This window comes from Dermacentor andersoni, chromosome 10, assembly GCF_023375885.2.
Source record: "Dermacentor andersoni chromosome 10, qqDerAnde1_hic_scaffold, whole genome shotgun sequence".
Taxonomy (NCBI): domain Eukaryota; kingdom Metazoa; phylum Arthropoda; class Arachnida; order Ixodida; family Ixodidae; genus Dermacentor; species Dermacentor andersoni.
In genome coordinates this window covers 108,337,499-108,365,446 of record NC_092823.1, presented here as the reverse complement: position 1 = coordinate 108,365,446, position 27,948 = coordinate 108,337,499, and the positions used below count along the sequence as shown (strand labels likewise).

The 27,948-nt window shown below is 44.4% G+C and overlaps 2 protein-coding genes across 6 annotated transcripts in view; one reads left to right on the top strand and one right to left on the bottom strand.

The window, feature by feature from the left end:
• The window catches only part of LOC126544633 (T-complex protein 11-like protein 1), a 30,777-nt gene extending 19,838 nt beyond the window's left edge, over window positions 1–10,939 (bottom strand). For 2 of the 3 annotated variants that reach the window (XM_050192074.3, XM_055077776.2), the window contains exons 1-2: window positions 10,727–10,939; window positions 3,923–4,271 (exon numbers count right to left, since the gene is read on the bottom strand). In XM_050192074.3, the coding sequence (XP_050048031.1) occupies window positions 3,923–4,196 (274 nt within the window). In that variant the 5' untranslated portion in view covers window positions 4,197–4,271; window positions 10,727–10,939. Of the gene's footprint in view, window positions 1–3,922; window positions 4,297–10,726 lie in introns of all 3 variants that reach the window. The other variant, XM_055077775.2, reaches the window with a different exon arrangement.
• A 102-nt stretch (window positions 10,940–11,041) lies between these two features.
• Window positions 11,042–27,948, top strand: part of LOC126544632 (tuftelin-interacting protein 11-like) — a 32,559-nt gene continuing 15,652 nt past the window's right edge. For 2 of the 3 annotated variants that reach the window (XM_050192072.3, XM_050192071.3), the window contains exons 1-9: window positions 11,042–11,795; window positions 12,130–12,247; window positions 13,127–13,287; window positions 15,300–15,406; window positions 17,992–18,049; window positions 20,078–20,287; window positions 23,309–23,459; window positions 26,278–26,560; window positions 27,488–27,635. In XM_050192072.3, the coding sequence (XP_050048029.1) occupies window positions 12,139–12,247; window positions 13,127–13,287; window positions 15,300–15,406; window positions 17,992–18,049; window positions 20,078–20,287; window positions 23,309–23,459; window positions 26,278–26,560; window positions 27,488–27,635 (1,227 nt within the window). In that variant the 5' untranslated portion in view covers window positions 11,042–11,795; window positions 12,130–12,138. Of the gene's footprint in view, window positions 11,796–12,129; window positions 12,248–13,126; window positions 13,288–15,299; window positions 15,407–17,991; window positions 18,050–20,077; window positions 20,288–23,308; window positions 23,460–26,277; window positions 26,561–27,487; window positions 27,636–27,948 lie in introns of those variants that run through there. The other variant, XM_050192073.2, reaches the window with a different exon arrangement.

Genomic DNA, 27,948 nt, shown 5'->3' with positions numbered 1-27,948 from the left:
GGATTTTGTTGCTTTCTTTATGGAGGACTACGGTGGCTGTGGAGTCGCTATAGATATCTTTCAGTATTTTTACATACGGCTTGTCTACACCCCGATTCCGTAATGCCTCCATGATTGCTGAGGTTTTGACTGAATCAAACACTTACTCGTAATCAATGAAAGCTATATATAAGGGTTGGTTATATTCCGCACATTTCTCTATCACCTGATTGATAGTGTAAATATGGTCTATTGTTGAGTAGCATTTACAGAATCCTGCCTGGTCCTTTGGTTGACAGAAGTCTAAGGTGTTCCTGATTTTATTTGCGATTACGTTAGAAAATACTTTGTAGGCAACGGACAGTAAGCTGATCGGTCTATAATTTTTCAAGTCTTTGGTGTGCCCTTTCTTATAGATTAGGATTATATTAGCATTCTTCCAAGATTCCAGTACGCTCGAGGTCATGAGGCATTGCGTATACAGGGTGGCCAGTATTTCTAGAACAATCTGCCCACCATCCTTCAACAAGTCTGCTGTTACCTGATCCTCCCCAGCTGCCTTCCACCTTTGCATAGCTCCCAAGGCTTTCTTTACTTCTTCCGGTGTTACTTGTGGGATTTCAAATTCCTCTAGACTATTCCCTCTTTCATTATCGTTGTGGTTGCCACTGGTACTGTATAAATCTCTATAGAACTCCTCAGCCACTTGAACTATCTCATCCATATTAGTAATGATACGACTGGCTTTGCCTCTTAACGCATACATCTGATTCTTGTCTATTCCTAGTTTCTTCTTCACTGCTTTTAGGCTTCCTTCCGTGAAAGCATGTTCAATTCAATCCATATTATACTTCCTTATGTCAGCTGTCTTGCGCTTGTTGATTAACTTGGAAAATTCTGGCAGTTCTATTCGAGCTGTAAGGTTAGAGGCTTTCATACATTGGCGTTTCTTAATCAGATTTTTCGTCTCCTGCGATAGCTTACTGGTATCTGATCTAACGAAGTTACCACCCACTTCTATTGCACACTCCTTAATGATGCCCATAAGATGGTCGTTCGTTGCTTTAACACTACAGACCTCTTCCCGAGTTAAAGACGAATACTTGTTCTGTAGCTTGATCTGGAATTCGATTTTCCCTCTTACCGCTAACTCATTGATCGGCTTATTATGTGTCAGTTTCTTCCATTCCATCCTCAAGTCTAGGCTAATTCGAGTTCTTACCATCCTGTGGTCACTGCAGCGTACCTTGCCGAGCACGTCTACATCTTGAATGATGCCAGGGTTCGCGCAGAGTATGAAGTCGATTTCATTTCTAGTCTCACCATTCGGGCTCCTCCACGTCCACTTTCGGCTAACCCGCTTGCGGAAAAAGGTATTCATTATACGCATATTATTCTGTTCTGCAAACTCTACTAATAATTCTCCTCTGCTATTCCTAGAGCCTATGCCATATTCCCCCACTGACTTGTCTCTAGCCTGCTTCTTACCTACCCTGGCACTGAAGTTTCCCATCAGTATAGTGTATTTTGTTTCGACTTTACGTATCGCCGATTGCATGTCTTCATAGAAGCTTTCGACTTCCTGGTCATCATGACTGAATGCAGGGGCACAGACCTGTACGACCTTCATTTTGTACCTCTTATTAAGTTTCACAACAAGACCTGCCACCCTCTCGTTAATGCTACACAATTCCTGCATGTTACCAGCTATATCCTTATTAATCAGGAATCCGACTCCTAGTTCTCGTCTCTCCGCTAATCCCCGGTGGCACAGGATGTGCCCGCTTTTTAGCACTGTATATGCTTCATTTGTCCTCCCAACCTCACTGAGCCCTGTTATATCCCATTTAATGCCCGCTAATTCCTCCAATAGCACTGCTAGACTCGCCTCACCAGATAACGTTCTAGCATTAAACGTTGCCAGGTTCAGATTACAATGGCGGCCTGCCCGGACCCAGGTATTCTTAGCACCCTCTCCTGCGTCACAGGTCTGACCGCCGCTGTGGTCAGTTGCTTAGCAGCTGCTGGCGAATGAGGGCCGGGGTTTGATTGTTGTATTCATATAGGAGGTTGTGGCCAAGTACTGCACCAGGGTGGCCAATCCTGCTCTTGTGAGGGAGTGCGTTACTGGTTCTGGTCACTGGGATCAGGCCACACTCCAGGCCTGTTCATGCAATTTTACAACATACATATTTTTTTTATTTTTTTCAAAATCTGGTGGAAAATTGCGCGGCACCGGAATTCGAACCATGGTCCTCTTGCATGTGAGGCGGATGCTCTACCTCTACGCCACTAAAACTGGTAAACTGTGCTCATTCCCTGCTCCCACATTTCTAACTTCTGTAGTAGTCATTAAGTGAGTATCAATCATTCAGGTGCTCCTTTTCATGTTTCATGTACCTCTAACTCTTTGTACACATTCCTACCCTTCTGTGACAACAAAAGGATACGCAGGCTTCCCAGACTCTGAAAACAGACGAAAAGTCCGACTCCGCTAATGTATAAGCCATTCATAAGAGCTAATGAGAAAGCCTACAAGGCGACCTCGGATGGACAAGAAATCAATTTGAACTTGTACATCAAACAAGAAACTTTGGCTCTTCTTTTTCCAGTAACAGTGAGAGAGACCTTTGCATTGAAATACAGAGAGGTTTGCTGGATTTGTACAACTCTATAAAGGGAGAAAAATTGTAGATACAAAAGTTCTGAAAGAAAGGAAGAAAAAAAGCTATTAAAAATGAACAAGAACATGTAATCTTGAGCTGTCACCACAACAAATGAGACAGTTCATTTATGAAGATATACAAAGTATGGAAGAAAGCGAGTGAACAGTTCAGATAACAACTTTTTGAATAAAGAGAAGCAATCAAGAAGTTTGAGAGCTTTGTAGTGATGGGACTGTCACTGTCAAGGACCCCACAAGCACCATAGAATGAAAGAGCATTGACTAAGTGCTGCAATCCTGGTACTCAGACCTCCTGTCCTATACATGTCCTGCCTATGTCCTGCCTGACCATCCTTTTGTTGCATGTCCAACACCAGAATGTTGGCGTATGTGTTGGGCCCACAATGGCGGATTGATCACGAGAAGCGGGACGCAACATAGTGTACCAACACGAACTAGCTGTTTGACATGATTAACATGTGTTAATAGTGATTACGATTTACATACTGTCACACATATCCCCAATGAAAAGTGGGCCAGAAGCAGCCGGTACATTTAATAAAGTGGAAGCTTGGGCGAATTGGTGAATTCAAATATCGACATGTCTGCACAGTGCAAAAGACGAGGACAGAAGAATGAACACAACACAGCTGCTGTGTTGAGTTCATTTATAATAAATAAGAACAAATGAAGGCACACAAGCCTATAAAACATTGACATATTGTGTAGCATGTGCACGCTTAAGCACAAGCACGCACTATTTCCCTTACGCCAAAGACGTAAGAATGAAATGGGCAAATTTATAGTACTTCATCAGCCAGTTTGAGTTTATGAAGGCTTCACTTCGCATAGATTTCTACATGTGCATTTCGAATGATGTGGCAAATACAGGTGCTTCTAATGTGAGCCATTTTTCTTACTTTTAATTTAGAACCTGCTGTGGCTGAAGCCTGTTGTGTTATGTGGTGGCAACATACAATGGAGAGCAAATGCGCTGACTAGAATGGAAGCACGCCTTCCAGGTTCGCCACATAGTGAGACTCTTACACAGGATGCTTAATCATTATTACATTTACTGAAATATATAGTTATTATCATCATTACACATGCAAAATGGATGTCCTTGCTTTCATTTTCATTAGGCATTTCATTAGATTACACATACAAACTAACATGCTTCTTAAAGGTATACTCTAAGTAAGGCTGTCATCTGCACTCGTAATACATGTAAAGCCAGCCTAACACACCAAACAACCTGTTTAACAAAAAAAAACACACCAGGCACAACACCAAAGCTTCCTTCTAGGACCAATGGGCCAGGCACAGATGAATCACGAGCCTTCTTCTTGATGGGCGAAGGCTGTTTCACCTCCCCATTTGAGAGCGTCAGACCTTCCATGGCAGACTCGCCCGACTCTTCGCCATTGCTGCTCTCACTGGAGGTGTGGAAGCGAGCACCCTCCTTGGCGGGCACGTACCCACTGCTTGAGATGTCTCTGCCACCTGTTGCACCCTCTTGAGGCTTCGTGGCATCGCCAATATCATCACTCATGTTGCCGCCTCCAACTGTAGTGGTGGCACACCTTCACTCTCCCGCAGCCGCACTTCGGACTCCAGGTGTGAAAGGCTGAAAGTAATGTGACCTGCAATGACTTGGGCAGGGGAATTGAAAGTTGGCAGGGCATTCACCTTTGGTGAAACACTCTGACACACCGATGCTAATAAACAAACAGCTCATGCCACTTCATGCCGTCTTAACTTCAATCTCCGATTGTCTCGGGTGCTGAGTCAGTTTTCGCAAAGAGGAACCCAGCACCAATTTAACGAGAAGCACAAGTAGAAAATAAAACAGAACCTATGCTTTTACGATGGTGACATATTTACTTCTGAAGTGCATATGCCATGTTTTCAAGTGGCACATAGGGCATTATGGCCTAGTGAGGGCGGGAATAAAGTAAAACTATTCCACACTGTTGTTATTCCAAATCCACCACTAGCTCTCTGTGGTCAGTATTAATTTTTCTGGCCATGCCCATGTAAAAATTTTGACCAATCACAGAGGGCTAATGGCCAGAGTGCCTGGATGCGAGGGAGGTGACACCAGACAGGTGCCTCCCCCCACTCTCAAATCGAAATTTCGTGCACCAAGACACTTGGCACAAGATGACATGTGGCCAGCACTCTTCCTCCCTGGACAAATGTGTGCCCCGCCTGAAAAAATTCTTGGCTATGCCTCTTCCAGAGAGTATTTGATCAATCAAAGAGGGCTAATGGTGGATTAGGAATAAAGACAGAGTGGAATAGTTTTATGCTAGCCTGGCCCAGGTGAATCAAGTAACCTTTTGTGTTGGCACCTCGAGAATCATGCATACTCATGAATTGTGAAAAAATTTTTTTTAATGTTACAGCTTTCTAGATGCAACACGACACTTTAAATGGTGTAATGTTTAAACTGAATTCATTCACCCTCTAATCTTAAATATTAACTCTCAACTTTACACCCTTTAGGATGTAATTTCATCTCACAACAATGATCATCACTACACATTTGGGCATTTCTCTAACTCTTCCCGATGTTTTCCAGTCAAAAAGAGTGTGAAGACATGGAGCAATCCTGACAACAAAGCTTTATTGTCACGCAGAACACAGCATTACAGAATGAAAGTGCCAAAATGAAAAACCTGTCTTAAAAATAAAAATGTTAATGGTTGTTGTTGTTTTTTTTTCATTTGTCCCCATTTACTCCCCTTGGGGAATAAAAATCTTGGGGGGTAACTACACTCGGAAACTTGTAAATTGTCGATAAAGCTCCAGGCCACTGTTTTGTCCAATTACCACACCTGACATACATTCATTGTGTAACTTTGTCCAACAATCACAAATTGTTATGGTCCTTGTATGCACTTCCTTTCTCTAACACTATGTACATGCCGAGTACTTTTTTGTGTCAGGAAGGCAACTCATGCACAAGGCATACAAAAATGCCCATGATACCCATCCTCACGGTTTATGAAAACCGCACGGAAGTACACTCTACACAATCACAAAAGGGAGCACTTTATTTGTGTTCACACAGCCATTCTTGCAAATGTGTCTCAGAAGCCTCACCCAATGCTTATTGGTATGTATGTTGTTCTAGGTGCTCAAGAGTACCCCTCACGGAACTTTGTTTTGTGCAGCAACAAGAAAATTTACTGGCTCTAAGCGGCGATCTGATGTTCTCTTTCATACTGATGCACCATGTAGAGTTGGCATCAAAAGATTGCAGGCCACATGATCAGAGAAAATGGTGAGTTTTCAAGTAGGTTGTGTGACCTTAGCCAGTAAAACTGTACAACACTATATGTGTTAAGGGTTCAATGAAAGTTTGTCTGGTACATCAGGTACCATGATGATGAAGAAGTTGCACACTGACCAAGTCAAAGTGAAAATCATGGAGATGTTTTAGAGCTCGTATGGGGTTCCTTGGTCACACAGGAACCCATACGGGATCCGAAACATCCGAGTGTTTCACCGCAAATTAGTCAGCGACCCCAACATCTTCACCAACACTACATTCTTCGCATTCATTAGTGCAGACTAGAAATCGGAGTGCGCACAGATTAAACGTATTCTCAGGACAAGTAGCCCGTGAGCGTTCGACCCTGACTGTATATAGATGTAGTAATACCTCACTCCCGCCACGAGGTTACGCGTTCAACCAAAATGAAGTAGCCCCGGCGACCTTGAAGGTGCCTTGGCCTCCGGTCCACACCACGGTTCACGAAAAGGTCGCTCCGATCGGCGAGCCACTCCGCGTGTTGGCGAAGGCACGCAGATTCGGCGACCACGCGAGCCCTTTAGCGCGAATGCAACAGCGTGCGTAGGCGCCGCAAAATTGGCGGTCAGGAAACGGGAGGCCGTCGTCCTCGAACCCGCGCAGCGCGCCACACCGCGTTTTGTGTGTCTTTTGTTTGTTTGCGTCAGTTAACGGCGTAGGCCGGGCGTCTACATCGGCCGTGGTGGCTTTTTCTCTCGCCTAAGCCAGCAGGTTACAGGCCACCGACACGTCTGCATGCCAGCTGACTCACGCGGCAACGCCGTCTGGTTCGATCACGTGCGCGAGGTCTCGCCATTGTGAGCCATCGCCCGGCAACTCTAACAAGGCCTGAAGTTTTCTGCCAAGTCATTCGGCGTATCGGACGGGGGGAGAGTTTTGCTCTTGACCGCAAAAAAAAAGAAAGAAAGAAAAAAAAACAAGAAACCTGTTCGCATGAAGTGTTGCGGGCGGGCTCTATAGCGTGGGTTTATTCGAAGAAAGGTGAGCCAAAGCGCACGCAAGTCGTCCTCGAGCCGCTGTGGACCTGGCTTCGTATCGTGTCGAAAGTCGCCAATGCAACGAAGTCTGCGCTTGAGAAACCCGACCGTACGAACCAATAAACAAACCATCATCGCAGCAAAGATTTTCGACCGCACACACGAAACGTTTTATTATTTTTGATTGTTTCTTACCGATCGCATGCACTATGCCGACGCTGCCTTGCTTGTTTCGTTCCCTTTTATTTCCGACAACATTCTTGTTGTTTTGAAGGAACCGCGCAAGGCACGTATGAGCTGCGCGCCACTGCGCCTGCGTGAAATTGCTCCCATGGCAACCGACCAATCGATTCGCGCGGCGCGGAATTTAAATGTACAAAACAAGCTCTACTTTTAGAACCACCTATTATTCTTGCAGTATGGATATTCCTCGTCGGTGTCCGCATATCTAGCGGTAAGCGTGTCTATTGGTAAATCACGCTGTGTTCTAATTTTGCCTATTTTTCTAATCGCTGTGAGGATGAAAAGAGAACGTGACTAACACTCCGAAGCTCGAGACGTATAAATACGTTTTCATTTCCCAGTTACTGGAATAGACATCTCCCTCTAAATCGGGTTAAAGTGTGCTTTAGCTAGGCATACAATGTCAGCCGGGTCAATGTAGTCGACCTCGTGTTGTAAATTACACGTGTTTGTGTTAACTGCATAACGCAACAACGGACCTGCACATGCAACTCCTATGGAAGCAATTCGATCGCTGGTTCACGATCCTGCATTACCGCCCTGTGCAATGCCACCGTATCTCAGGAGCTTACAATAATTAAGGAACAAAGACAGAACACACTTAGCAGTCCATAGCACGTGGACAACTGTCATGAACGCAAGGAAACCGCGCCCTTGTATGCATGACGACCTATCCCGCGGACGGAATTCAGAGGCGCACGCATCCTGCTACGAGTTTCAAAGGAAAAAAAAAAAAGGGGGGGGGGGGGGGGGTCGAAGCTTATTTTTGGGAACGGCGGGCGCCCGAGAGCGAGAGCTTATATAGGTAGACAAGCCAAGCAAAGACAAACAGAAGCAGAGGGTGCCGCCGCTCCAGTTCCTCAGGTTTCTCACCTACACTTTTTTCTCACTTTATATACGTATTCGCTTCGGCGAGGTCTTTGAACGGTAGAGTTTTGTTGTGAAACTGGAAGACAGTGAGAATCGGGAGGGAGGGTTTTCCTACCGTGCACTTCCGGCATCACTGCCGTCGTTAAGACCGTGCAAGCAGCTCGCTCGTCTAGCCCCCCTCCCCTCTTGCTCCAAAGCTCGCTGTCCCGACCGAAATTGCGCCGCTGACCCAGTTTAACGGTGGTTGCGCGCGCGTCCGTGGCGACCTCGCTCTTCGGAAAGATGAGAGAATTCAACGCGGAAGTTACGCAATCTCAACCTCGAAGTGCAATATGTTGCGCACGCCTGCAACAAGCGTGCAGATACACACACATCACGCGGACTCGATCAGCCGTCTGCTGAAAGCGTATGCAAGCTTGGACCGTACTTGTACGACGATTCATTTCGTTTTCCACATTCTTGTCATCGTATCACATTCGATCTTCATGGCGTCCTAGTGAATTCGAATTAGGAATGGAAAGTGAAATGGATATATCGTTACAAAAACGCGGCCGCATGTTTACGGTCACGTATGACTGAATAAAAAGGAAAGAAAAACTGCATTATGGAACTAACTGTTTATTGGGCGAACCTGTGCCCAGAAAGAAAAGAAAAGAAACAGAGTACACATAAAGCACAATAGCGGCCAGCACACTCGGCGATCTTCGAAATCTGATCAGCGGGTCAATTAACCGTGTCGTCTTTTATGCGTGACTATCGAAGTTTCCAGCATAAGCGCTGGTACCCGCGTGTCTTCTGGAAAGTACTCCACAATTAGAGTCGCACATACAATCAGATTACACAAGATTCGGATGAAAATTAACAGACGACGGGTAGAACCATCGATAACATTCGATAAACTTCCGACACACGCATGCAGGCGCGTCATGCGCGCTGAGCGATAACGTTTAAGATTTGTTAGCCGGTGAAGAGCGGTCACCGGGTGAAGATAAAGAAAGTAAACGTGTCAATGTGCGACTATTTAAACGACCCAAATTCCATGAAACGCGGTATTGTTGCGTCGCCCACGAGGAGAAATGGAGAAGAAAACCTGGTGAACATCGCTGACGTCAATGCAATAAATTTCAAATAATAATAAGTGGTAAGGTCTAACGCTTAAAATGTGGACGCCTTATTTCAGCTAACTACACATATTCGTCAAATTCAGCGCGATACAAAACGGGCTTCACTGCAATGTTGTCAAGCAAGACAGTGGAGCACACATCGTCACCAGCGATTGTGCGCTGAATGCTGGCACACTGAATTAAATAAAGGAAAATATACCAATGATAATGCCGGAAGTGTCAATAAAATGTGTTTACAACATTATCTACCGTCACTATCATACCAGGCCCATCCTTCAGCTCCAAAAAGCCTCGGTTTACTCCAACATGTCTATTAATTTGGTGTTATCGGTGGTCTCGACGAACGAGAGCTCTGCTAAGAGCTTGCTTCATGACAAATCCGCAGTTCTGTTAAAAAATCCTGCACCACGTACGTATGCATGCAGCGTCAAAAATAAAAGTAGGACCAGCATTGATTTTCACCGACCTACTCGAAGCATTGATCCTTACAGCCTGGGCTGATATATGTAAAGATCACTTGCTGAGAAAAGTGATTTGCGCGCCATTGCAGTGACCTGCGATATGTGCTTGCAACGGTGTGCATGCTTGACTACAACGCTCACTTGAAAGGCCACATTTGCCGTCAAACAATCTCAAACTAATTTGCAAAACGGGTAGATCATGTGGCAATTATATAAGAGAATATTTTGATAGCGTTTTCTTTAAAATATTTGATCCCGGAAGCGTTTACTGAAAGGCATCTTTCATTCCCGCGCGGCAACGGCTGCAATATACTCGATCGAGATCACTAACACCTGGAGCCGAGCCTTGCTCCCTCAAGGGCTGCAGGAGACAGCACCAACCTAAGCTTTCCTTTCTCACGAACCACTTCTCTCTCACGAGCACCACCCACGAGGAACATGGGCCAAGCGATTTCGTAGCGATGTTTTCTTCTCGCGATTCTATGATCACGCGTCGGCGGAACGTCGCTCTGACCACTGCACGAAAAGGAGTACGTCGCATCGCTGCAAAATCTCACACGCCAGTTCTACAACGATCCCGCAAACTGCGAACGAAGATCAGCTGTTCGCACGTCAATGCACCCCAAGTGAGCGATGAAAACAGCGCAACGAAAGCTAGGTGTACGCGATGACTGACACCATTTTCTCGTCGCCCATCGGCGATATTCACAAGCGCATGCATGGCAAATCGTTGAAAAGAGAAATCTACGACGCTGTTACTCGGTGTAAACGGTGTGGCGCAACGCGCTGGAAGCGGATGCACCTACACATATATCTGCGTCGTTCTTGACAAGGTGCGCAGTTATTAGGCGCGCGATAGCAGAGACGACGCGCGTTCCATATCGCTGTCGATCAAGCCAATACATTCGTCCTCAAAACCACTTAGATCGCTGTGCTGCAGTAGTAATCGGGCTCCTCCAAGCAGCAGCAGAAGCGATTCAAGGTGAATGCGCAGGAACAAGCTTCTATAATATTTGCAGTTGCATAACAGCAGCTAGCGCTCAAACTGCGCTAGCAAGCTGCAATAAAAACATAGTACGTTTACTCACCAAAAACGGAAAGGGTCCGCTGCTAACCCTGCTAGCACGGGCCAAACTCTGGCTTGGTCCCAGTGAAAACAGTTCTAGGCGTAAGTACCCGCGCCGCGCCGCTCAAACAGAGCAGTTTTGGAGAGCTGCAACGACAAGTAGTACCTGCAACAGCACGCTATCCGAAAGGAAACTCGTCGTCGAGTTGGTCGAACACGCATAACGAAAAAATCAGTCAGTCGGAAGCGCTCAGAAGTTTACGAGGGAAGTGACGTCTTAACACCACAATGATGACGTCGTTTGTCACGTGACATGAAGTGCCGTGTGTTATTTGGCAACGCAAACTTCCGAGCACTTGCAAACTATAAAGTACGCAGGCGTAGACGCCCGTAGTGCCAACAATATGCCGGGTACACCATGGGCCCTACGATAGATACGGTGCTATGATGGACTGCCGTGGACTACACGCTCGTTCAAGCCTCGTCTCGTTCAATGCCCTTGCACTTGACTCAAATATGACGTAATTGTCAAGACCTTTATAATGTGTAATGTAAATTTAGTGCAAAATGCAATTAGGGGAAAAATAAAGTTGTTTCTTGCTTTTGTAGAACAACACCGTTAGTCTCTTGTACAAAGTGGAGCAACAAAACATAAAACACGGAGTAGTTATGATCGTCGTGACGTCATCAATTGCTTTTTTTTTTTTCTTTTTTTCCGGCACGCGTTGTACGACAAACCAGGCTTCCGAGATTTGCGTTGTTTGTTGGCCTGTCTGTGCTCGCTAGCAAAAGAGCCAGCCGCAGCCGTTAATGTGGCTCTCGGCGTCGCTGTTTTGCGTGCACTTTTCGTCGTTCGCGCAAACCTCGAAGGAGCTGGACATGCTGCCTTGCTCGGTTGTTTTCACGCAAGAGATAACCTAAGGAACATTAACGTTACCCATCTACGAGTCGGTGCTAAACTGTGGTGAAATCAGTGTTAATGTATTTTGTGTGTGTGTGTGTGTGGTGCTTCCGGTGAGACAGCGGCATTTCTCGTAAGTCAGTAATTCGCTTGACTCGTTGATCGTCTGCGCACCAGCTTTAAATACAGGGTAAGTTCACCACTGTCCCTTTGAATTATGTATAGCCTTGCTAAATGCTTCCTCCAGAAGCACGCATCACTTGACCGGGAGTAAAGCGTCAGTCCATATGCGAGTACGCCGTTCAGATCGCTCGCAAATGTCGCAGTTGTAATCATCACTGTTGTGTTTGAATAATTCATCTCGTGATGTGCATTTGTCATGGCATTACTGGTCACATCAGTGCAAATTACTCATTTGTTTATCGGTGCCAGGCGGTGCCATCTATTGCGTTGGCTGTACAGCGCTACCGTGGCAACTTCGCAGTTTTGGACACGTTTCATGCGGTGTTCTTGTTTTTGTTTAGATTGCCAGCATGGGCGATGTGGAAATCGAGAACTTTGAGATCACCGACTGGGACATAGCCAACGAATTCAACATCAACAGAGTTCGGAGGCGGCCTACGAAAAATCAGCAGATTTACGGTACGTGACACGTTCGTAACTTTTCCGGACTCGCTTTCGATGATGCCATGCTATGTGGAACTGTTGATTTGTCTAGCAGGTACTGCTTGCTCGTTTAGACATTTTCTTTGCCATACAGAACATTTATGCAAAAGAGCAATATGGGCATATAAAAGAAGTTGACATAGACTGCACTCACTCAGAACTCGCCTCACCCTGACCTCTTTCTCCCTTGTGTAAGCGTCTTATCGCTGGTTTCTTGTTCATTCACAAGTGTGTGCCAACCCGACCAGCCATAAACTCTACTGATCATTAACACCTTGCTTAAAGAAGATATTCAGCGTAGTTGGCAAAGCAAACATTAACACCGGTTTGCCACAATTTGAGCGGCATCTCACGACTTTCCATGAATTTGGTTTTGTAGTTTTTCATTCACGTATGGTCTAATCTTGTTACAGCGAAGTTGCAACCAACATGGAATTACCTTCATTATACCTTGTAATTGTTCTAAGCATTGAACAAATATTTGCTTTTCTGTAACCAGTATTGTCTCTGATCTTGTATTTTCGATTTTGTGATAGCAGTCAATTGTAATTATTATTATTTGCTTTTAAAAACATATAAATATGCTCTTGAAGGAGAGAAAATGAAAGCAAGGAGCAGGCTGGCAACTGCCACCATAAGCAGCACAACACTGCCTACTCTTCAGGAAGCTGCAGAATACTGCATAAAATAAAGTGAGGGCAACCAAATTTTACTTGTACTCTTATATCGGATAATTCGGTATATCCGATAATTTGCTATATTGCGGTTAAATTAAATTGTAATGATTTTTGGAATTGTCAGCAGGCATTGTTAGACGGTTTGAACACAACGACATGTCCCCTTTAATTACTTCAGGTATCTGGGCTGACAGCGACGATGAAGGAGGGGACGAGCGGCCCAGTTTCCAGTCCTCGAAGAAGCACAAGGACTTTTCTGCGCCCATCAGCTTCGTGAGTGGTGGGGTGCGTCAGGTGGGAAAACAGGAAGAGAAGAAAGAAGAAGGCAGTGAAGAGGAGGTGAGTCACGGTGGCAGATTTGAACACCTTTCCTTGCTGAAGTTCACTGAATCCTCATGCCTGATTTTGTCTGATGATTTCATACACCTACAGTTTGCACGCAACACAATCAAATGCCTTTCATGACCATGCAAGGTGACATAATCAAGCATCCGCTGTAGAGTTCACGTAAATTTGTACGTTTGTTATCTGGTTTCTCCAAAACTTCTGTGCAACAAACGAGAAACAATTGATTTTTTTTTTCCTTTCCTGCTGCCACTTTTTCCCCCTCTGCAAAATATTCCTTTTGCTTCAGAGGAGTAGTGCAGCCAGGGGTGGAAAAAATTTGTGGCTATGCCACTGCTTCAGCCTAGCCATCTAAGCTAGCCACTTTAAGCCTAGCCATCTAGGCTTAAATTTTTTTACATTAAAGCTATTGTCCTTTGATACTTGTCAGTTAGACGATACCAGCCACAGGACCGTTAGAGCAGCTCTGCATAAGTTGACTGAATCGCCCGGAAGGTTGCGCTACTAGTGGTGTCGACCACGATTTGCCTGAATTCCTTTTGTAAAGTATGCCCTGCTAAAATTGCGTTGTTCTTATTATACATAATGCTCCCTTTTTTATCCTTCTTGTTGTGCTTTTTCTTGTATTTTTCATCACCTCCAGTGTGGCCACATTTGCGATCCCAACTACAACAGCAAGGGCTCCTTTTACTTCTCACTCACACGTCTCTTATGACCTCTGTGTTTTCGTGTCTGTGTGTTGGAACCATGTATATTTGCTTCAATCTGTGACAAGCTGAGTACTGTACTCAGGAGAGGTTCTTCACACAAAAACTTGGTGTGTGTGATCTTTGGATCCATGCAGCAACAGATAGGTGACTCTGTTGTGGATCGCACAACGGTACACATTCAGTTTATCAACATGGCATAGTACCTAATCGTGCATTGTGTGCATCAGAAGGAGGTGCCAGCTTGTGTGGGCAAGAGGACATCTCGCAGCATACCCACATACAGTAAACTCCTGTTAACTAGAAGTTGTAAAAACTGGAAAAAATTTTGAGATGAGGAAAATTGCGAAAATAGAGGCTTGTTGGTGCGCATAGACCACACGGGGCCTTTCTAAATGCCACCGGTATCATTCTTGGTCACTTTTGTGTGCGTCGGCATCTATACTTGCAGACAACTTTCTGTGTCAATGAAGAGAAAGCTACATTCACGTGGCTGCTGCACATGTGTTACCGCGCCAAGTAGTCCGGCAGCATTTGAAAGTGCTTTTGATTGCTCGGAACAGACGCTGAACTGACGCAGCTTCCACGTGCGACAGTTTCGCGTTTGCCCCGACACGGAAACGAAAAGCCGCAAAATGAGTAAACCTTTACACTCAATGGTGTATTCTGTCTTATTTAACCATTGCTAGTAAAGTGTTTGTGTTTTCTCTTCCCCAGCCTAAACTAATGTGGATTAAAATACGGGACCCTTTTCACAAGCGCTCTCACTTGTGTGCACTTTGCCGCCATAGCTTTCCCTTCATAGCCACAGAAAGTTGTCCATTGTGACTGGCAGCACCTCCATTATGACTGGCAGCACGAAAGCAGACTCTGAAACGGGGAAAAAAAAATTGCAGTGGGAGAGGAGGAGAGCGGCGGGCTCTGACCAGCGCTTAATGGACTGTACTTCTCTTGTTGAGATGTGCAGCCATTGCCATGCTGTCGTCATTCTCTTGTCCCCATGTCTTGGTCATGCTGCCATCATCATCGTTTAGTCTTCATGCTGTCAAGCTGTCTACCATGCCTACATGTCTAGAGCTGCCTACATGTAGACCGTGATTTGTGCTCCTGTCATCACATGTCGTTATCGACTTCAGCAATATACTTCGGAAGTAGTATTATTCCTGGTGTGTCCATGTGATGATTTCTGCAGTCCGCATTATCTTACTTTAGTGGCTTACTTTCGGTTTCAGCATCAATTTTTTTACATCCATGTGGCAGTGCTCCTTTTGTGATGCTTGGCCATTTTTCCTGTTTCAGCATGCATCGAGCAGTGAAGAGGAAGTTAAGATTCCAGCGAAAACCAAGAAGACTGGATTCGCGGGTGGCCGTGGTGGTGTTGCTCATGGCCTGCTAGGTGCTGAAGGGTAAGTTGTCACATTGAGCTTGCTGTAAACAATCACATTTTTTGTTTTCATTTTCGTGGTAAAAGGTAAGCGTGCTCCAATTGCACTAAGGCCCTGTCATGGTAAACTGACCAGGTCGAAGCTAAATTTTTACCATTGATAAATTTAAGAAAAGGCCCTGTATTTGGGCATCTAGCACAGTGGTAGGATTTTCATCAATTTCACCTTGGCGGACATGCGCAGTTGGTTTGAATTACCCATAATCCAGATTTTAAATAGGGTTCAAAATTCGTGGGCAGTTTTCTGGTCTCCTCAACACGGTCGGATTTAAAGGAAGGTGAAGTTCGTGTAAATTTGATGCAGCATGCCTATGCTCCGAATCGCTCCAATTGAGGATTAGTTTGCAACAGTGCAACATTTTCACACTGATGTGTTCAGTGCTCCACTAATGTGTCACTTTGGCGCTGCTGTGCACAACAGTCAGAAAGCACTTCCTTGTACAGCCCAGCATTTTCCAGGTAGTTGTGACTATAGACAAAATCGAGGATTATGTATGGTCTGCATCAAGAGTCGTTTCTGAACAGTCACTTGCAGTCTCACTGCAGCATTGGGATCGGGGTTGCCAAATTAATTACTTGGAAAATAGCCACAAGATTTCCACAGGTAGCCATAAACCAGCCTGTCTTGGCAATATATCAGAGACATAGCCAAGAAACCAGCCAAACAGGGACATAAGAACCTGCTTTTCATGATATTCATTCAAGAGGCACGTTCTCACAAGGACTTGGCATCAGACTTCAATGTCACAGAAGACAGTATGAGTAATATGGAGTGTAGGTGTCTGAACGCTGTCGTCATAATGGAAAAAGTTACTTTTTACTTCAAATGCAGTTAATACTAACATAATTTTATTCTATTACTGCAGGAGCTTGAAGCGATTTCCATTTTTTTTTAAATTTTTGTAGCTATCAGGCATTGTAGCCAAACCTGGCAACCCTGGCTTTAATATTTCTTCTTGGCAAATTATTATATCAGTTGTAATAATTATTATCCAATCCTACTAGTATGGGCTTAGCAGTTGCATGCCTTCACCTTCATAGTGACAAGTGCATGAAGTGCAAGAATGCCAAGTAACAGCTCAAAATTGCCTCTTTTACTATCTACTTTACTAGCAATGCATAGGCCACACTAAGATGTTGTTACTAATAACTGGTATAGTATTGCTAATGGCAGTAATTGTGAAATATGTGATGTGTGTTCAGCAAATCCCTTAGGTTCACAGCATACTACACCACTGATGAATGACTGTTCAAAGTTAAAAATTAAATTCTGGGGTTCTACGTGCCAAAACCATGATCTGATTATGAGGGGTACTCCGTATTAACTTTGAATGCCTTGGGTTCTTTAAGGTTCACCGCGCTTTCTTGCATTTCATCCCCGTCAAAATGCCGCTGCCTTGGCTGGGATTTAATCGCACAAACTCGTGCTTAGCAGTGCATGAAACTTCACAAACACGACTAAGCAAATAAAAGAAACCTGTGCGTAATGTAATAATGGATGATCAACGATTAAAGAATGTGTCAGGATAGTGATATGACTCATATTTCACCTTCAAGGAGTGCGTCTCCCATGGGAGAAGCTAAAATAAATCTTATCGCTGTTTTACCTGCAAAGGTCGTGCCTGTCTGTTTCATTTTGTTCCACTTGGAATTGTTATATCTGTGCCTTCGGGGTCCTCTTGAAGTGTGCGCCTTTGCCTGCGTAGCATTTTACTTTAGAATTGTTCTTGTTGCTTGTGAGAGCAGGACGACCTATCTAGCAATCTTATCGTGGTGCGTTGCTTATGAGGGTTCATTACACTGTTTTGGGATTCTCCATGCATGTGTGCATAACCACTGGCTGTGGCGTTCTGTTACCGTTACCGTTCTGTCACCGTTCTGTTCTGTTAGGTTGCAGGCTCGGTTTCGCCAGCAGTATTCTGTTAGCAACAAAATGCTCAAGTAATTGCATAGCTTGCTTTGGGCGCACGTTAAAGAATACCATGTGGTCATAATTAATCTGGAGTCCCCCATTGCGGCATTCATCATAACCTACTGTGCAGCTTTGTGAGACTAAACTTCATAATTCTTTAATAATGGCAACTTCGTTGCTCTCAAGACATTCTCGACGTATTGCCATCCTAAGTGGAAAGGGTGGGAAGGTACTAGATTACAGAGGTGTTCCACGAGTTCAATTTTGTGCGAGAACTCTAGTGGTTTAACACCTTGACAGCCAACAATTATGGCCACAAATGATGCCAAAATGGTTCTTGAGGTTCGGAACTCTTAAGCTATGCAATCTGTGCCTTCTGTGGGCAGTCTCAAGTTTGTCCAGGATAAACACTTTCCAGCACTCATACCGCCAATTGTGATTTCCTTAATGAACTTACCATAATTTCTTTAACTATACTGAATGTTAAAGGTATTTGTGGTATGCTTTGATTGTATAGTTTACTTTGCTCGCTTTACCTCAAATGGAAGCAATGTGTGTTTGTCGTGTCAATCGCCAACAGCGTTCCTGAAAAGTCTATTTTGACTCTGTGCCCTTTTCTCTCTTGTTCTTTGCAGGGGCTTCGGCAACTGGGAGAAATACACGAAGGGTATTGGAGCTAAGTTACTCCTTCAGGTGTGAGATTGATCAATTGATTTTCGCAGAGTGATCATCGATTGAAGCCGCTTTTTCTAACTTTATTTTTCCGCATTATAAGCCCGGCCTCCATGCTGAGGTGGCAAACGATTATTGCTCTTACACTAGGCTTAACTGTCTATGAAGATTTGCAGTTGAAATATGTTAATTGTGCCACTGGAATCAACAGAATACCTATAAAAAATGTCAGTATAAGGTTTCTGGTTCACCATCACTTGTGTTATGAACAGTAGCTGGCACATGGTTCTTGGTTATTTTTTTAATTGAAGAATTTTAAAATCTTGTTTCTCTTTTTTTGTAATGTTTTGTTTTTTTTGTAAGTTTTTTGTTTTTGTTTTTGCAACCAAATGGGCAGCTCTTGATTCATAATCTTTACTGGCATTTAGTGGTGTCGGATCATTACAACTAATATCACGATATTAAATAAAATTAGCATATTTTTATCTTAAATTAGGTTGTAAATAGTTGTGGCAAGTTCGTTATTTTCACTATGTTTTTTACTCTGTCGTGCAACAAGCGTTTCACTGCACTTGAAATTAAAAAAACAAAGACAAGTATGTTTAGCATACAAGCTTGGAGTTCTTAACGTTCTGAAAAGTGTGCATAATTGTGGTGCATATCCTAACATTGGCTTTTCCAGGCCTACCTTACACTTGGCAAGTTGGCTACTAGTTGCACTATTAGTATAATGCCTGACTAAATATTAATGGCTTAAACTACCCTTGTGGCTGTGCTTTACACATAAACATAAATGAACACATAGGAGTTCAAAAAATCATTGAGATGACCGTTACAGTTTAAAAGCACGGTAACGAAATGTTGGAGTACTGTGCTCAGCGATGCTACTGTTTGCCACTTTCCAGACATGAGGCTTAGTTCATTCAAAAAGCAGCTACACATTGACTTTCTGGCAAACTTTTATTAAAATGTCACCCTCTCTTTTTTGCCACTAGACATAAATCATGTTACCACTTAGCTGTACTGGTGAACAATTTATGCATATTTTTATCAGCTAATCGTGTTGGCTTTGTTACAAGTCGCGACAAGTCTGTCTGCAAGTCACAGTTCCTGCAAGAACAAATGCTATTGCTATTTTCTGCACAGCATTCTCGGGTTTGAGCCAGAGAGAGCTGTACCGCGGACCTTTCTGTGAATAGCAGAGTACGGCACTTGATCATTGTTCACCCACGCTTGTTCCAGACAGAATTTGCAGTTCAATTTCCCAAAGACTCGTTCCGCATTTTCTGTAAATCCTGGGGGGCATAGTAATTTGCACAATGAACTTGACAGTGTTTTAGCGTTAGTTACTGTGTCTGTCGACTGAAGGATGCACTTACTGTATTATCATAGGTAATGAAATAGATTGTGAATTGATAAACAGTGAAAATATCTGCTCAAGTACACAAATAATGGGACAAACAATACCAGAGTAGTGGGAAATTTTTAAAATAAAAGGTATATGGAAGAGTCCTGTATGAAGTATGTCAAAATGTGCTCTTCATTTATTTTTTGTTTTTACATTCAAAAAGCACAGGTTGCATGCGGGAATTGAGAATGAGCTATCACCATTACTTTACCACACTCTACATAGGTCTCGTTAAGCTGTCCACATTTAATTAATTGGAGATAGCACAGTAATCCTATTTACAATGTATACACGCTGTATACCCACTACATGTATAGACACTACACTGTTGTCCACAGTTAAAGGAAACGTCTAACCAGTTATAATGCCGATATGACTGGAATATTTCTTTGCCTTTGTGTGAAAAGCATGGCAGATACAAGTAGTTCGACATACATTTATACATGAACAATTTGCCTTTGGGCCTTTGTGTCATGTCTGGATGATAGAATACCACCTGTGTGTTCCTTTTAACAGTGGATCATAGTGTTCCACGATGTAATTGCAGTCAATACATTGTTCAGTTGCTGTTTTTCCCTGAGCTTGAGCCTGAGCTGAGCTTGAGAGCCTGAGCTTAACGCCACTGATTTTTCGTTTCCTAGATGGGCTACCAGCCGGGTAAAGGTCTCGGCCGAGACCTCCAGGGCATCTCCGCGCCCATCGAAGCAAAGGTCCGCAAAGGCAAAGGAGCAATTGGTCTATATGGACCAGAGACCAAAGGGCCAAAGCTTATGGCGGCCGACGCAGCGGCCGAGGAGTCTATAGGTCGCAAAGGGGCCCAGCCCGAGCTTAACCAGTGGCGAAAACGCAAGGTAAGGCAGACGAGCTGTTGCAGAAGCTGGTTTCTGGAAAACATGTTCGCACTCCAAAACATTGAATAGAGGAGGTGCAAAGTTCTAAGAGTACACTTCCTGGCACATCTCGTTTAGACACTGAAAATAAAGCCGAAGTACACGATCTGGTATTGCTGTCCTAGCCGCTGTCTATCCTTTACTAACAGTTGAACCTGGATATAGCAAACCATTTTCTATATCAGAACAGTTGTCACATCCCCTTGGAAATCCCATGCAAAGGTGTAGCTCTATACTATGCATATTTCGAGCTCCCGTTCAACACCACAAACAATATATTGAATGCTGCGCCCCTACAAGTGCGTTTCTCCTAATGGAACTTCAATCCCTTCTCGTGTCATCGGAAATATTCATGTTGACATAAAAGACATTCATGTTGATATGAAATATTCATATTCATTAAAAATGAGCAAGCTGCTCGTCTCAAAATACGAATGGCTCATGCAGGAAGGTTCTTATTTGCACTCCGCAATGCCGGATTTGCTACAGTAAGCTTTACTGATTCACAGCCGTGGGATGTTAATAGCGGAAAGAACTCCATCATGCAGTGAAACATACTTGCTGCGATCATTCATTATCGGAAAGAAAATTACTAAGCTGCTTCAAGAATGCCGAAGGGCTCTCTGCCCAGTACAAATGGAGGGCACTCAGTTTTTTCACTTAGTGGCTTTGGGCATGGAATCGGTAAATGCCCACTTTTCATATTCTCGAGAGGCTGTCCGTGACGTGCAGAGCTTTCAGATAAGCTTCGGGTTGGCATATTTTATATTTTGAATGATCAGTATATTGTACTATTTCACAATACACTTTTAGTTTGATATATTCATGTTCGAGTGTAGAAACATTATCGCTGCTTGCAAGGTTGCCTCAATGGTGCTGCGATTTCCTGTATTATTTTTCTTATTACAATGACAAAAGTCAAGAGTTACTTCACCAACCTTTTTGTGGTGCCCTGCAGGTATCATCGCCGTGTTTGTCATTGCCACATTTCCTTGCCAGAAAACAATTCTTCCCTGTTTCTAGCCAGCACTCTATCCCATGTCTGCAGTCATCGTGTCTGTGCCATGGTTGCTCGGTCGGTATTTTCGTCACATTGTTGGCTGTTGTCATTGTAGCATCATTTGTCATTAATCTTATCGTGCCCTTGGTGGCTGGCACTGTTGGTGCCACATACAGTGGCTGTCCTCCGGATTTGTTATTTTAGTTGTGCCATTGTTTGCTGGCATCGTTGTGCCAACATTTGTTTCTAGTTTGACGGGCACATTGGTGGCACTCAGTCATGCCATCATTTGCAGTCAATGTACCGTATTTACTAGACTCTAATGCGCTCTCGATTGTAAAGCGCACCCGTTTTCCGTGACCAAAAAAAATGGGAAAAATAATCACCCTCCATTTAATGCACACCCATTTGCCACGACGTAACAAAAGAAAAGTCCTTTACAGTACCGCGCACCTCATTCTTTCATACAGGAATACAACTTTCTCTCATTTGGAAAAACAGAGATTTACTCCCAGTACACTAAAGCTGCAATAAATAAAAAAGTCACAGTTTCGCCCAAAAGGTGAAGCATCTATTACGATAGCAAATTAGTAGACAGCTATACGAAAAGTAAAGATAGTAGTTTTATCGGCCATATAAACTTTTAAACATTAGCTTACTAACTAAATTAATGAGCATGGTGTCGCGCGCACTAGCAAACATGAACACATCTCACGCACTGACCGCGGAAACATTATATCAAAATGCTGGAGAGGGGGAGAGCGGTAGCGGGAGCAAGTGAATTGACCTTTGTGCAGCCTCTAGCTTCAACGCGCACTAAGCGACGAGAACACAGCACGGTGCACCTAGATACGTAGACTCTGTCTCCATTGCAGATCGCTTTCAACATAAGGATCGCGCGGTCGCGCCGTACGTAGCAGCTGCCGAAGTAGAAAGCTTCTCCTGTTTGTGCCAGTCCCGCACGCAAGTTTCGGGAACTCCGAATGCCCATGATGCGGCCCCATTTTCGTCCATCTTTGCACACATGATCACTTTCCTTTTAATTGCGTCATCGTGATGAACTCTGCATGTTTTCGCACTCGGCACTTCCATGCTGATAGAGCAAATGCGGAAAACAGGAATACCGGGAAGACAGACACTTGTTACGACAGCTAGGCTCGAAGCGCGTGAAAGGCGGCCATATTGAAATGCCGATGGCCATATGGTAACACAGATTTAGGGTCGTACTTGATCCTAACGCGCATGTCATTTTTGGACCCGTTTTATTGAAAAAAAGTGTGTGTTAGATTTGAATAAATATGCTAATTGTGCCAGTGTTGGCCCTCATTACGATATTTTATTTCGATCTTGTAAAACATTCTTAAATGTCCTGCATATTTCATTGCATTTAAAACTGTAGTTTCGGTGCCCTGCATGTTTCATCGCATTTAAAACTGTAGTTTGGGTAAAGGCAAAAGCTTTTTTTGTTTTGGAGTTGGAGGGGGGGGGGGGGGGAGTGTCGACGACAATAGCTCCAGCAGCATTAAGAGGTGTTCAGCCATGGCATATCGTTGGGAAGTCGGCCATGAAATCTTGGTCTTCCTTGATCCTGGCAGAGATCTATGTACAGTACACTTACAGTGGTTTGCAATGACCACTGGCAACATAGATGAATGAACATCTGCAAAGTTTTATACAGGTGTCTGCTCGACTACATTGACGGACCATGTCCAGAAAGCCATCAAGGACTTCTTCACGCAAAAGCAGTCGCCATAAGTAAACAAAGATGTCTTGGCTTTACCAAGGTGCTGTGACTCCGGTTTGTTACGGATGATGTGAATTTTTTTATGATTATTTTTTGAGGATTCGGAAAAGCCGTATTATTGAAATTTTACAGTAATTGTGCAAACAGGCCTGTTCTAAAACATAAATGAAGAAGACTTTCGTACTGTGAAGTCATTCGTGTCTTTTCATTCATCTATTTGGATCTTTTGCCCATGCAGGAGGGTGAAAAGAAGGTGACCTATGTCTACAAGACAATCGATGAGGTCAAGTCAGAGGGGGTCTACAAGAAACCGCCCACTGGGCCCCAGAGCAAGCTCAGCAAGGTGAAGGTGATCGACATGACTGGGCCAGAGCAGCGGGTTCTGTCTGGTACGTACGCTGCTTCGGAGAAGTGCCTTCCAACTTGTTGGGGTGTAATCGGCAGCCTATTGTAGTTTCTTGCATAATGCCCACGCAGCCATGTTAGAGCATGACAGTTTCACTAAGCATCACGCACATACCCACGTGCTGGTCAATTAGTGCAAGCTGATACTAGAATGCACTATTTGCTGACCTGCTGATGATGCCATCATCACCGTATCCTGCTGGATCACGTGGCATAGATCCAGCACACTTCAACACTGTCCGCCATGCTGCAGCATGTTGTTTAGCTGCATTGTGCTTTCAGGCAGGTGTTGATATCGAGTGGGGAAACACTTGACTGCACCGCAGCCCTCAAGCTCCAAGTGAGTCCATGCGCAGAGCAACATGGGAGTGTACATTGCTGGTGTGCTCAGAAAGAAGGACCTGCCACAACCAACCAAATCCGCTAGGCTTTCCAGAGTAAACTGTACAAGTTCCCAAACGTTGAGAAACAACTCCTGGGAATTTTTACAGAAATAATGAGGATGACTGAATAAAAGTCTTTATAGGGAACCACTAGTGGCTGCATTATTGTGCATAGCTGCCCAAGTGCTCTTCGAGTATGCAGTCTGTAACCATAAGTCTGTCCCATGTAAGGCTCATACGCTGTAAGAAGTCGGTGAAGGAAGTGCCGGCCTTGTACCAGTAAATATGGTAGTTCAAAAAATCGCTAATACTCGAAACCTCATGCCCTGTGGCAGGGTAGCTGTTCCCAAAGCAAAAGCAAGAGCAGTCAAAATTGTTACCCACCGCGGTGATTCAGTGACCATCGTATTCTGCTGCCGAGTACAAAGTAGTGGTTACGATTCCCAGCAACGATGGTGATGGCTTCATTCTGATGGGGGCAAAATGGAAACACGCTCGCGTGCTCAGATTTAAGTGCTTGTTACAGATCCCCGGATCGTAACAATTATTCCGGAGCACTCCACTAAGCGTCTCTCATAGCACCAGTGTTGCTGTGGCGTGTTAACGGAGTACCGACAGATATTTGAGAAGTTGTAAAAGCTCTACTGTGACATTCTTTTAGCACTTAAAAAGATGACACTTCGCCATTATGAAGGTCGGGAAATGCAAGATGCATTAATTTGATACTTAAATTTGTTCTCTAAATGTTGGACCTAGCGTCATAGACTTTATTGTGACGTTGTGACACAGAAAGAAAAATTAGTTGCCTTCATGCAGCAATAAGCTTGGTATAAAGACGTCACTCATAAAAAAAAAACAGTCTATGCTTGTTACAACGGACCCACATACAACAGACGGATTTAACGGACCGCGCTACAACGGACTATCAGCTACAGCGGACGAAATTAGTGGCAATTTTTTCTCAAAATCGGGTGCATAAAATGTAATTTTGCAGTGTTGACATGGGCTAACAACTGACTTGCGAGGGTCAGCCGACGATTGCAGCTCAATATCGCGCACGCCATGGAGGAAGGTGTGGCGGAAACACGCTGTCTTTTGCGCGCGAGGCAAGGGGGGGGGGGGGTAGGCGAGAGAGGGGGGGGCGCTACTCCGCCGACTGCTGCTTATGGTGCAGTCGTCTTATCTTGAAAACGATCTGCGATGTGGACAAAGTGCACCCAGTGCCGGTAACTTCGTATGCCCTGGGCTTTCTATGTTTAGTTTCTGTTGAAGTGAGAGACAGCGCAAAGGTCAATTCACTCACTGCTGCTGCCGCACTTATCTTACTTAATTTGCTATTGCAATCGATGCTTCGCCTTCCGGTCGAAACTGCGACTTTTTTTTTTCGCTTTTTAATTTGAACGTTCGTTACTCACTCTTTGCAATAAAGTGGTTAGACATTGCGACAAAACTTTAGGAAGTGTGGCGTTTTGGATATTACGGACTTCGGATAAAACGAATGTTTTTTGTTGGATTATCAAGGTCTGTTGTAACGAGAATTGGCTGTATTAATGAAGAGTGCTGTGTACTTCTCTCTAGCTGCATTGACATATAGCAGCTATTGCAATCACAGAAATGAAGTGAGTGTGTATTGTACAAAGTATTATTATGTATTATAGTAAACTATCTCGGGTGCTCTTATGAGTTCCCAGTTTTTTTTCTTCTTCTTGCTCTAAATTTTATAGAGCTTGGACATTCATTTAAAACAGAATGAGAAGCAAAATATGTGCCAGTACTTCTCTAACCCTTTGCAGTCATGAGTATGCACCCCATTTATGGGTGTTCCAGTCACGAGCCATTTCGAGCATTTTGGACGCCATGCAGGAAAGGTGGTCAGGTAAACAAATGCGTACTAAGCAATTTATTTAAGAAAGATTTCTTTATTCTTGGTGCTCCCAGCGGTATGTGAGCACTATGGTAGCGCTTAAATTGCTCTCATCCAAGGCTACCTGCTGACCACATGAAGGCGAGATATATTCATCCATGGTACTAAAATCATCTTCTAATTCACTGAACTCGCATGAGTGTCGTCGAGTGTCGCCGTCATGTAAGCGGTTCATGCTGCAAATCGCGTAAAAATCCCTTCAATTGCTGTTGAGAAAGTGCCACCCTCATCTGTAGACGTTGCGAAGTACACTTAGTTGAAAACGTCCCTAGCTAAATAAAAAAATAATTGGCAAATTCGAGCACGGGGGCTTGTCGAGCGCTTCCTGACATCTGACTGGAACCCATTTTTTTCGTGTCGCGGGAGGGGACCAACACGTGACCACAATGAGTTAAACCTAATCAATCAATCTGTCAAAAACCTCTGCAAACTTCCGTAGCGCTTTTGATCTTCACTGGCTTTCCTAGGGACAGCTTTTTATTTTGTATCTCCTAGGTTATCACGAGCTGCACCAGCAGCACTCGAGGCCCGACGAACGCGAGGAGATCGAGCTGAAGCGTGCCGTCGGATCACAATTCTCGGTGCCGGAGCTGACAAACAACCTTACCCTTCTGGTCGACATGACGGAGCAGCGCATCGTGCAGAACGACCGCGAGGCCAAGCACGAGGAAGACCGCACCATCAACCTTCGGCACGAGCTGGACCGTCTTGACGAGCTCATCACGGCCGAGGAGAAGCAGGAGCGGAGGCTGGCGAAACTGAGCGAACTCGTGCAGACGTGAGTTTTTGTGTCTGCGTTGAAACTTCGTTAGTTGGCACAAACTTTGACTGTTTGCAGAAGTATTTAGGCACTGACAATACATAAGCAGATGAATGTAATTGTATAGAGCACATGATCGTTAGCATGACTATAGGGACAGTATTTATGGACGATTACGTTTAGGGATACTTTTATGAGAGTTCAGGCGCAAGATGCATTGGCACCTACGGGTGACAGCATTCATGGCGCTATGCTAAGACGGCGTGCTTAGCATTTTTGCATTTGTGTATGCTCTGTACAAAATGAGGAATGGTTTATTTCAAATCTGTACGGTCAAATCCAAACTACAGAAGGAGTTTTCTTCATCCTAATGGCTTAATTAGCTTTAGGTCAGTCACTCTGGTCCACCAGCAGCAGGCCCATGAACTATGCGACTGTGACATATAGGCTTAACCTCGGCTGAACGCGATCGGCATCGACTCAAACTGTGTGTGCGGATGGTGAGGGCTGAAGTTGGTGCAGCCAACAACGCAACACCACTTGCCTCCCGTCTCTTGCACCTCTGCTGAGGACGCAACTTCTCGTGAGACCAACTGCTCACGCCATGCATGCACCAACCGGCTCACAATCGTCAACTCCTCGACGCTCTCGTCGCTGTCGTCTGCACGATCCCGGCATGCTATTTATGGAACACTCCCGACGTCATACACGGTGTGGCCTGTAACTGAAGATGAGGGAAGGTAGGGCGTTCGAGGCAATTAATTCACTTGTAAAAAATCTGTGCAACTCTCAAATCTGCTTTTTTGAGGACATGACGGAAGTGTTTAGAGGAACGTACCCAGGGAATTTCATCGACCTCTGTTGACATGGAAAAATTGCCGGAGTTGCCCTTTAACTACCGCTAACTACCCATTTGACGTGATTTATCTTTTCTTTTTCACACAGGATGGTTGATCGCAGCCAAGAGGAGCATCCAGAGCCTCTGACATTACAAGACTGTGCAGCCATGTTCCACACATTGCAAGATGAATTCTACGAAGAGTACAAGATGTATGGGCTCTCGGACTTGGCCATCACTCTCCTGTGCCCTATGGTGAGGCTCGTTGCAAGATTTCCATGTGGCCAAGGCCACGGCATGTGCACCTAGCTTTAAATTTGTTATGTTGTCATCATCATTATCCCATCTTATGTGCACTACATGATGGAGGCCCCTCCCAGCGATCTCCAATTGCCCCTGTGTTGTGGTGGGGGCTCCATCCTATGCCTGCTAATTTCCCAATTCTTAGCAAATGTCTGTTGTATCCTTGACTTGATGTTACTTGATTGGGAGGCACAAAGAATGCTTTTTTATGTTGCAACTAATACAGTGTTTGCATTTGGTCATTCTTTTGTTTAGGTTCATCTCT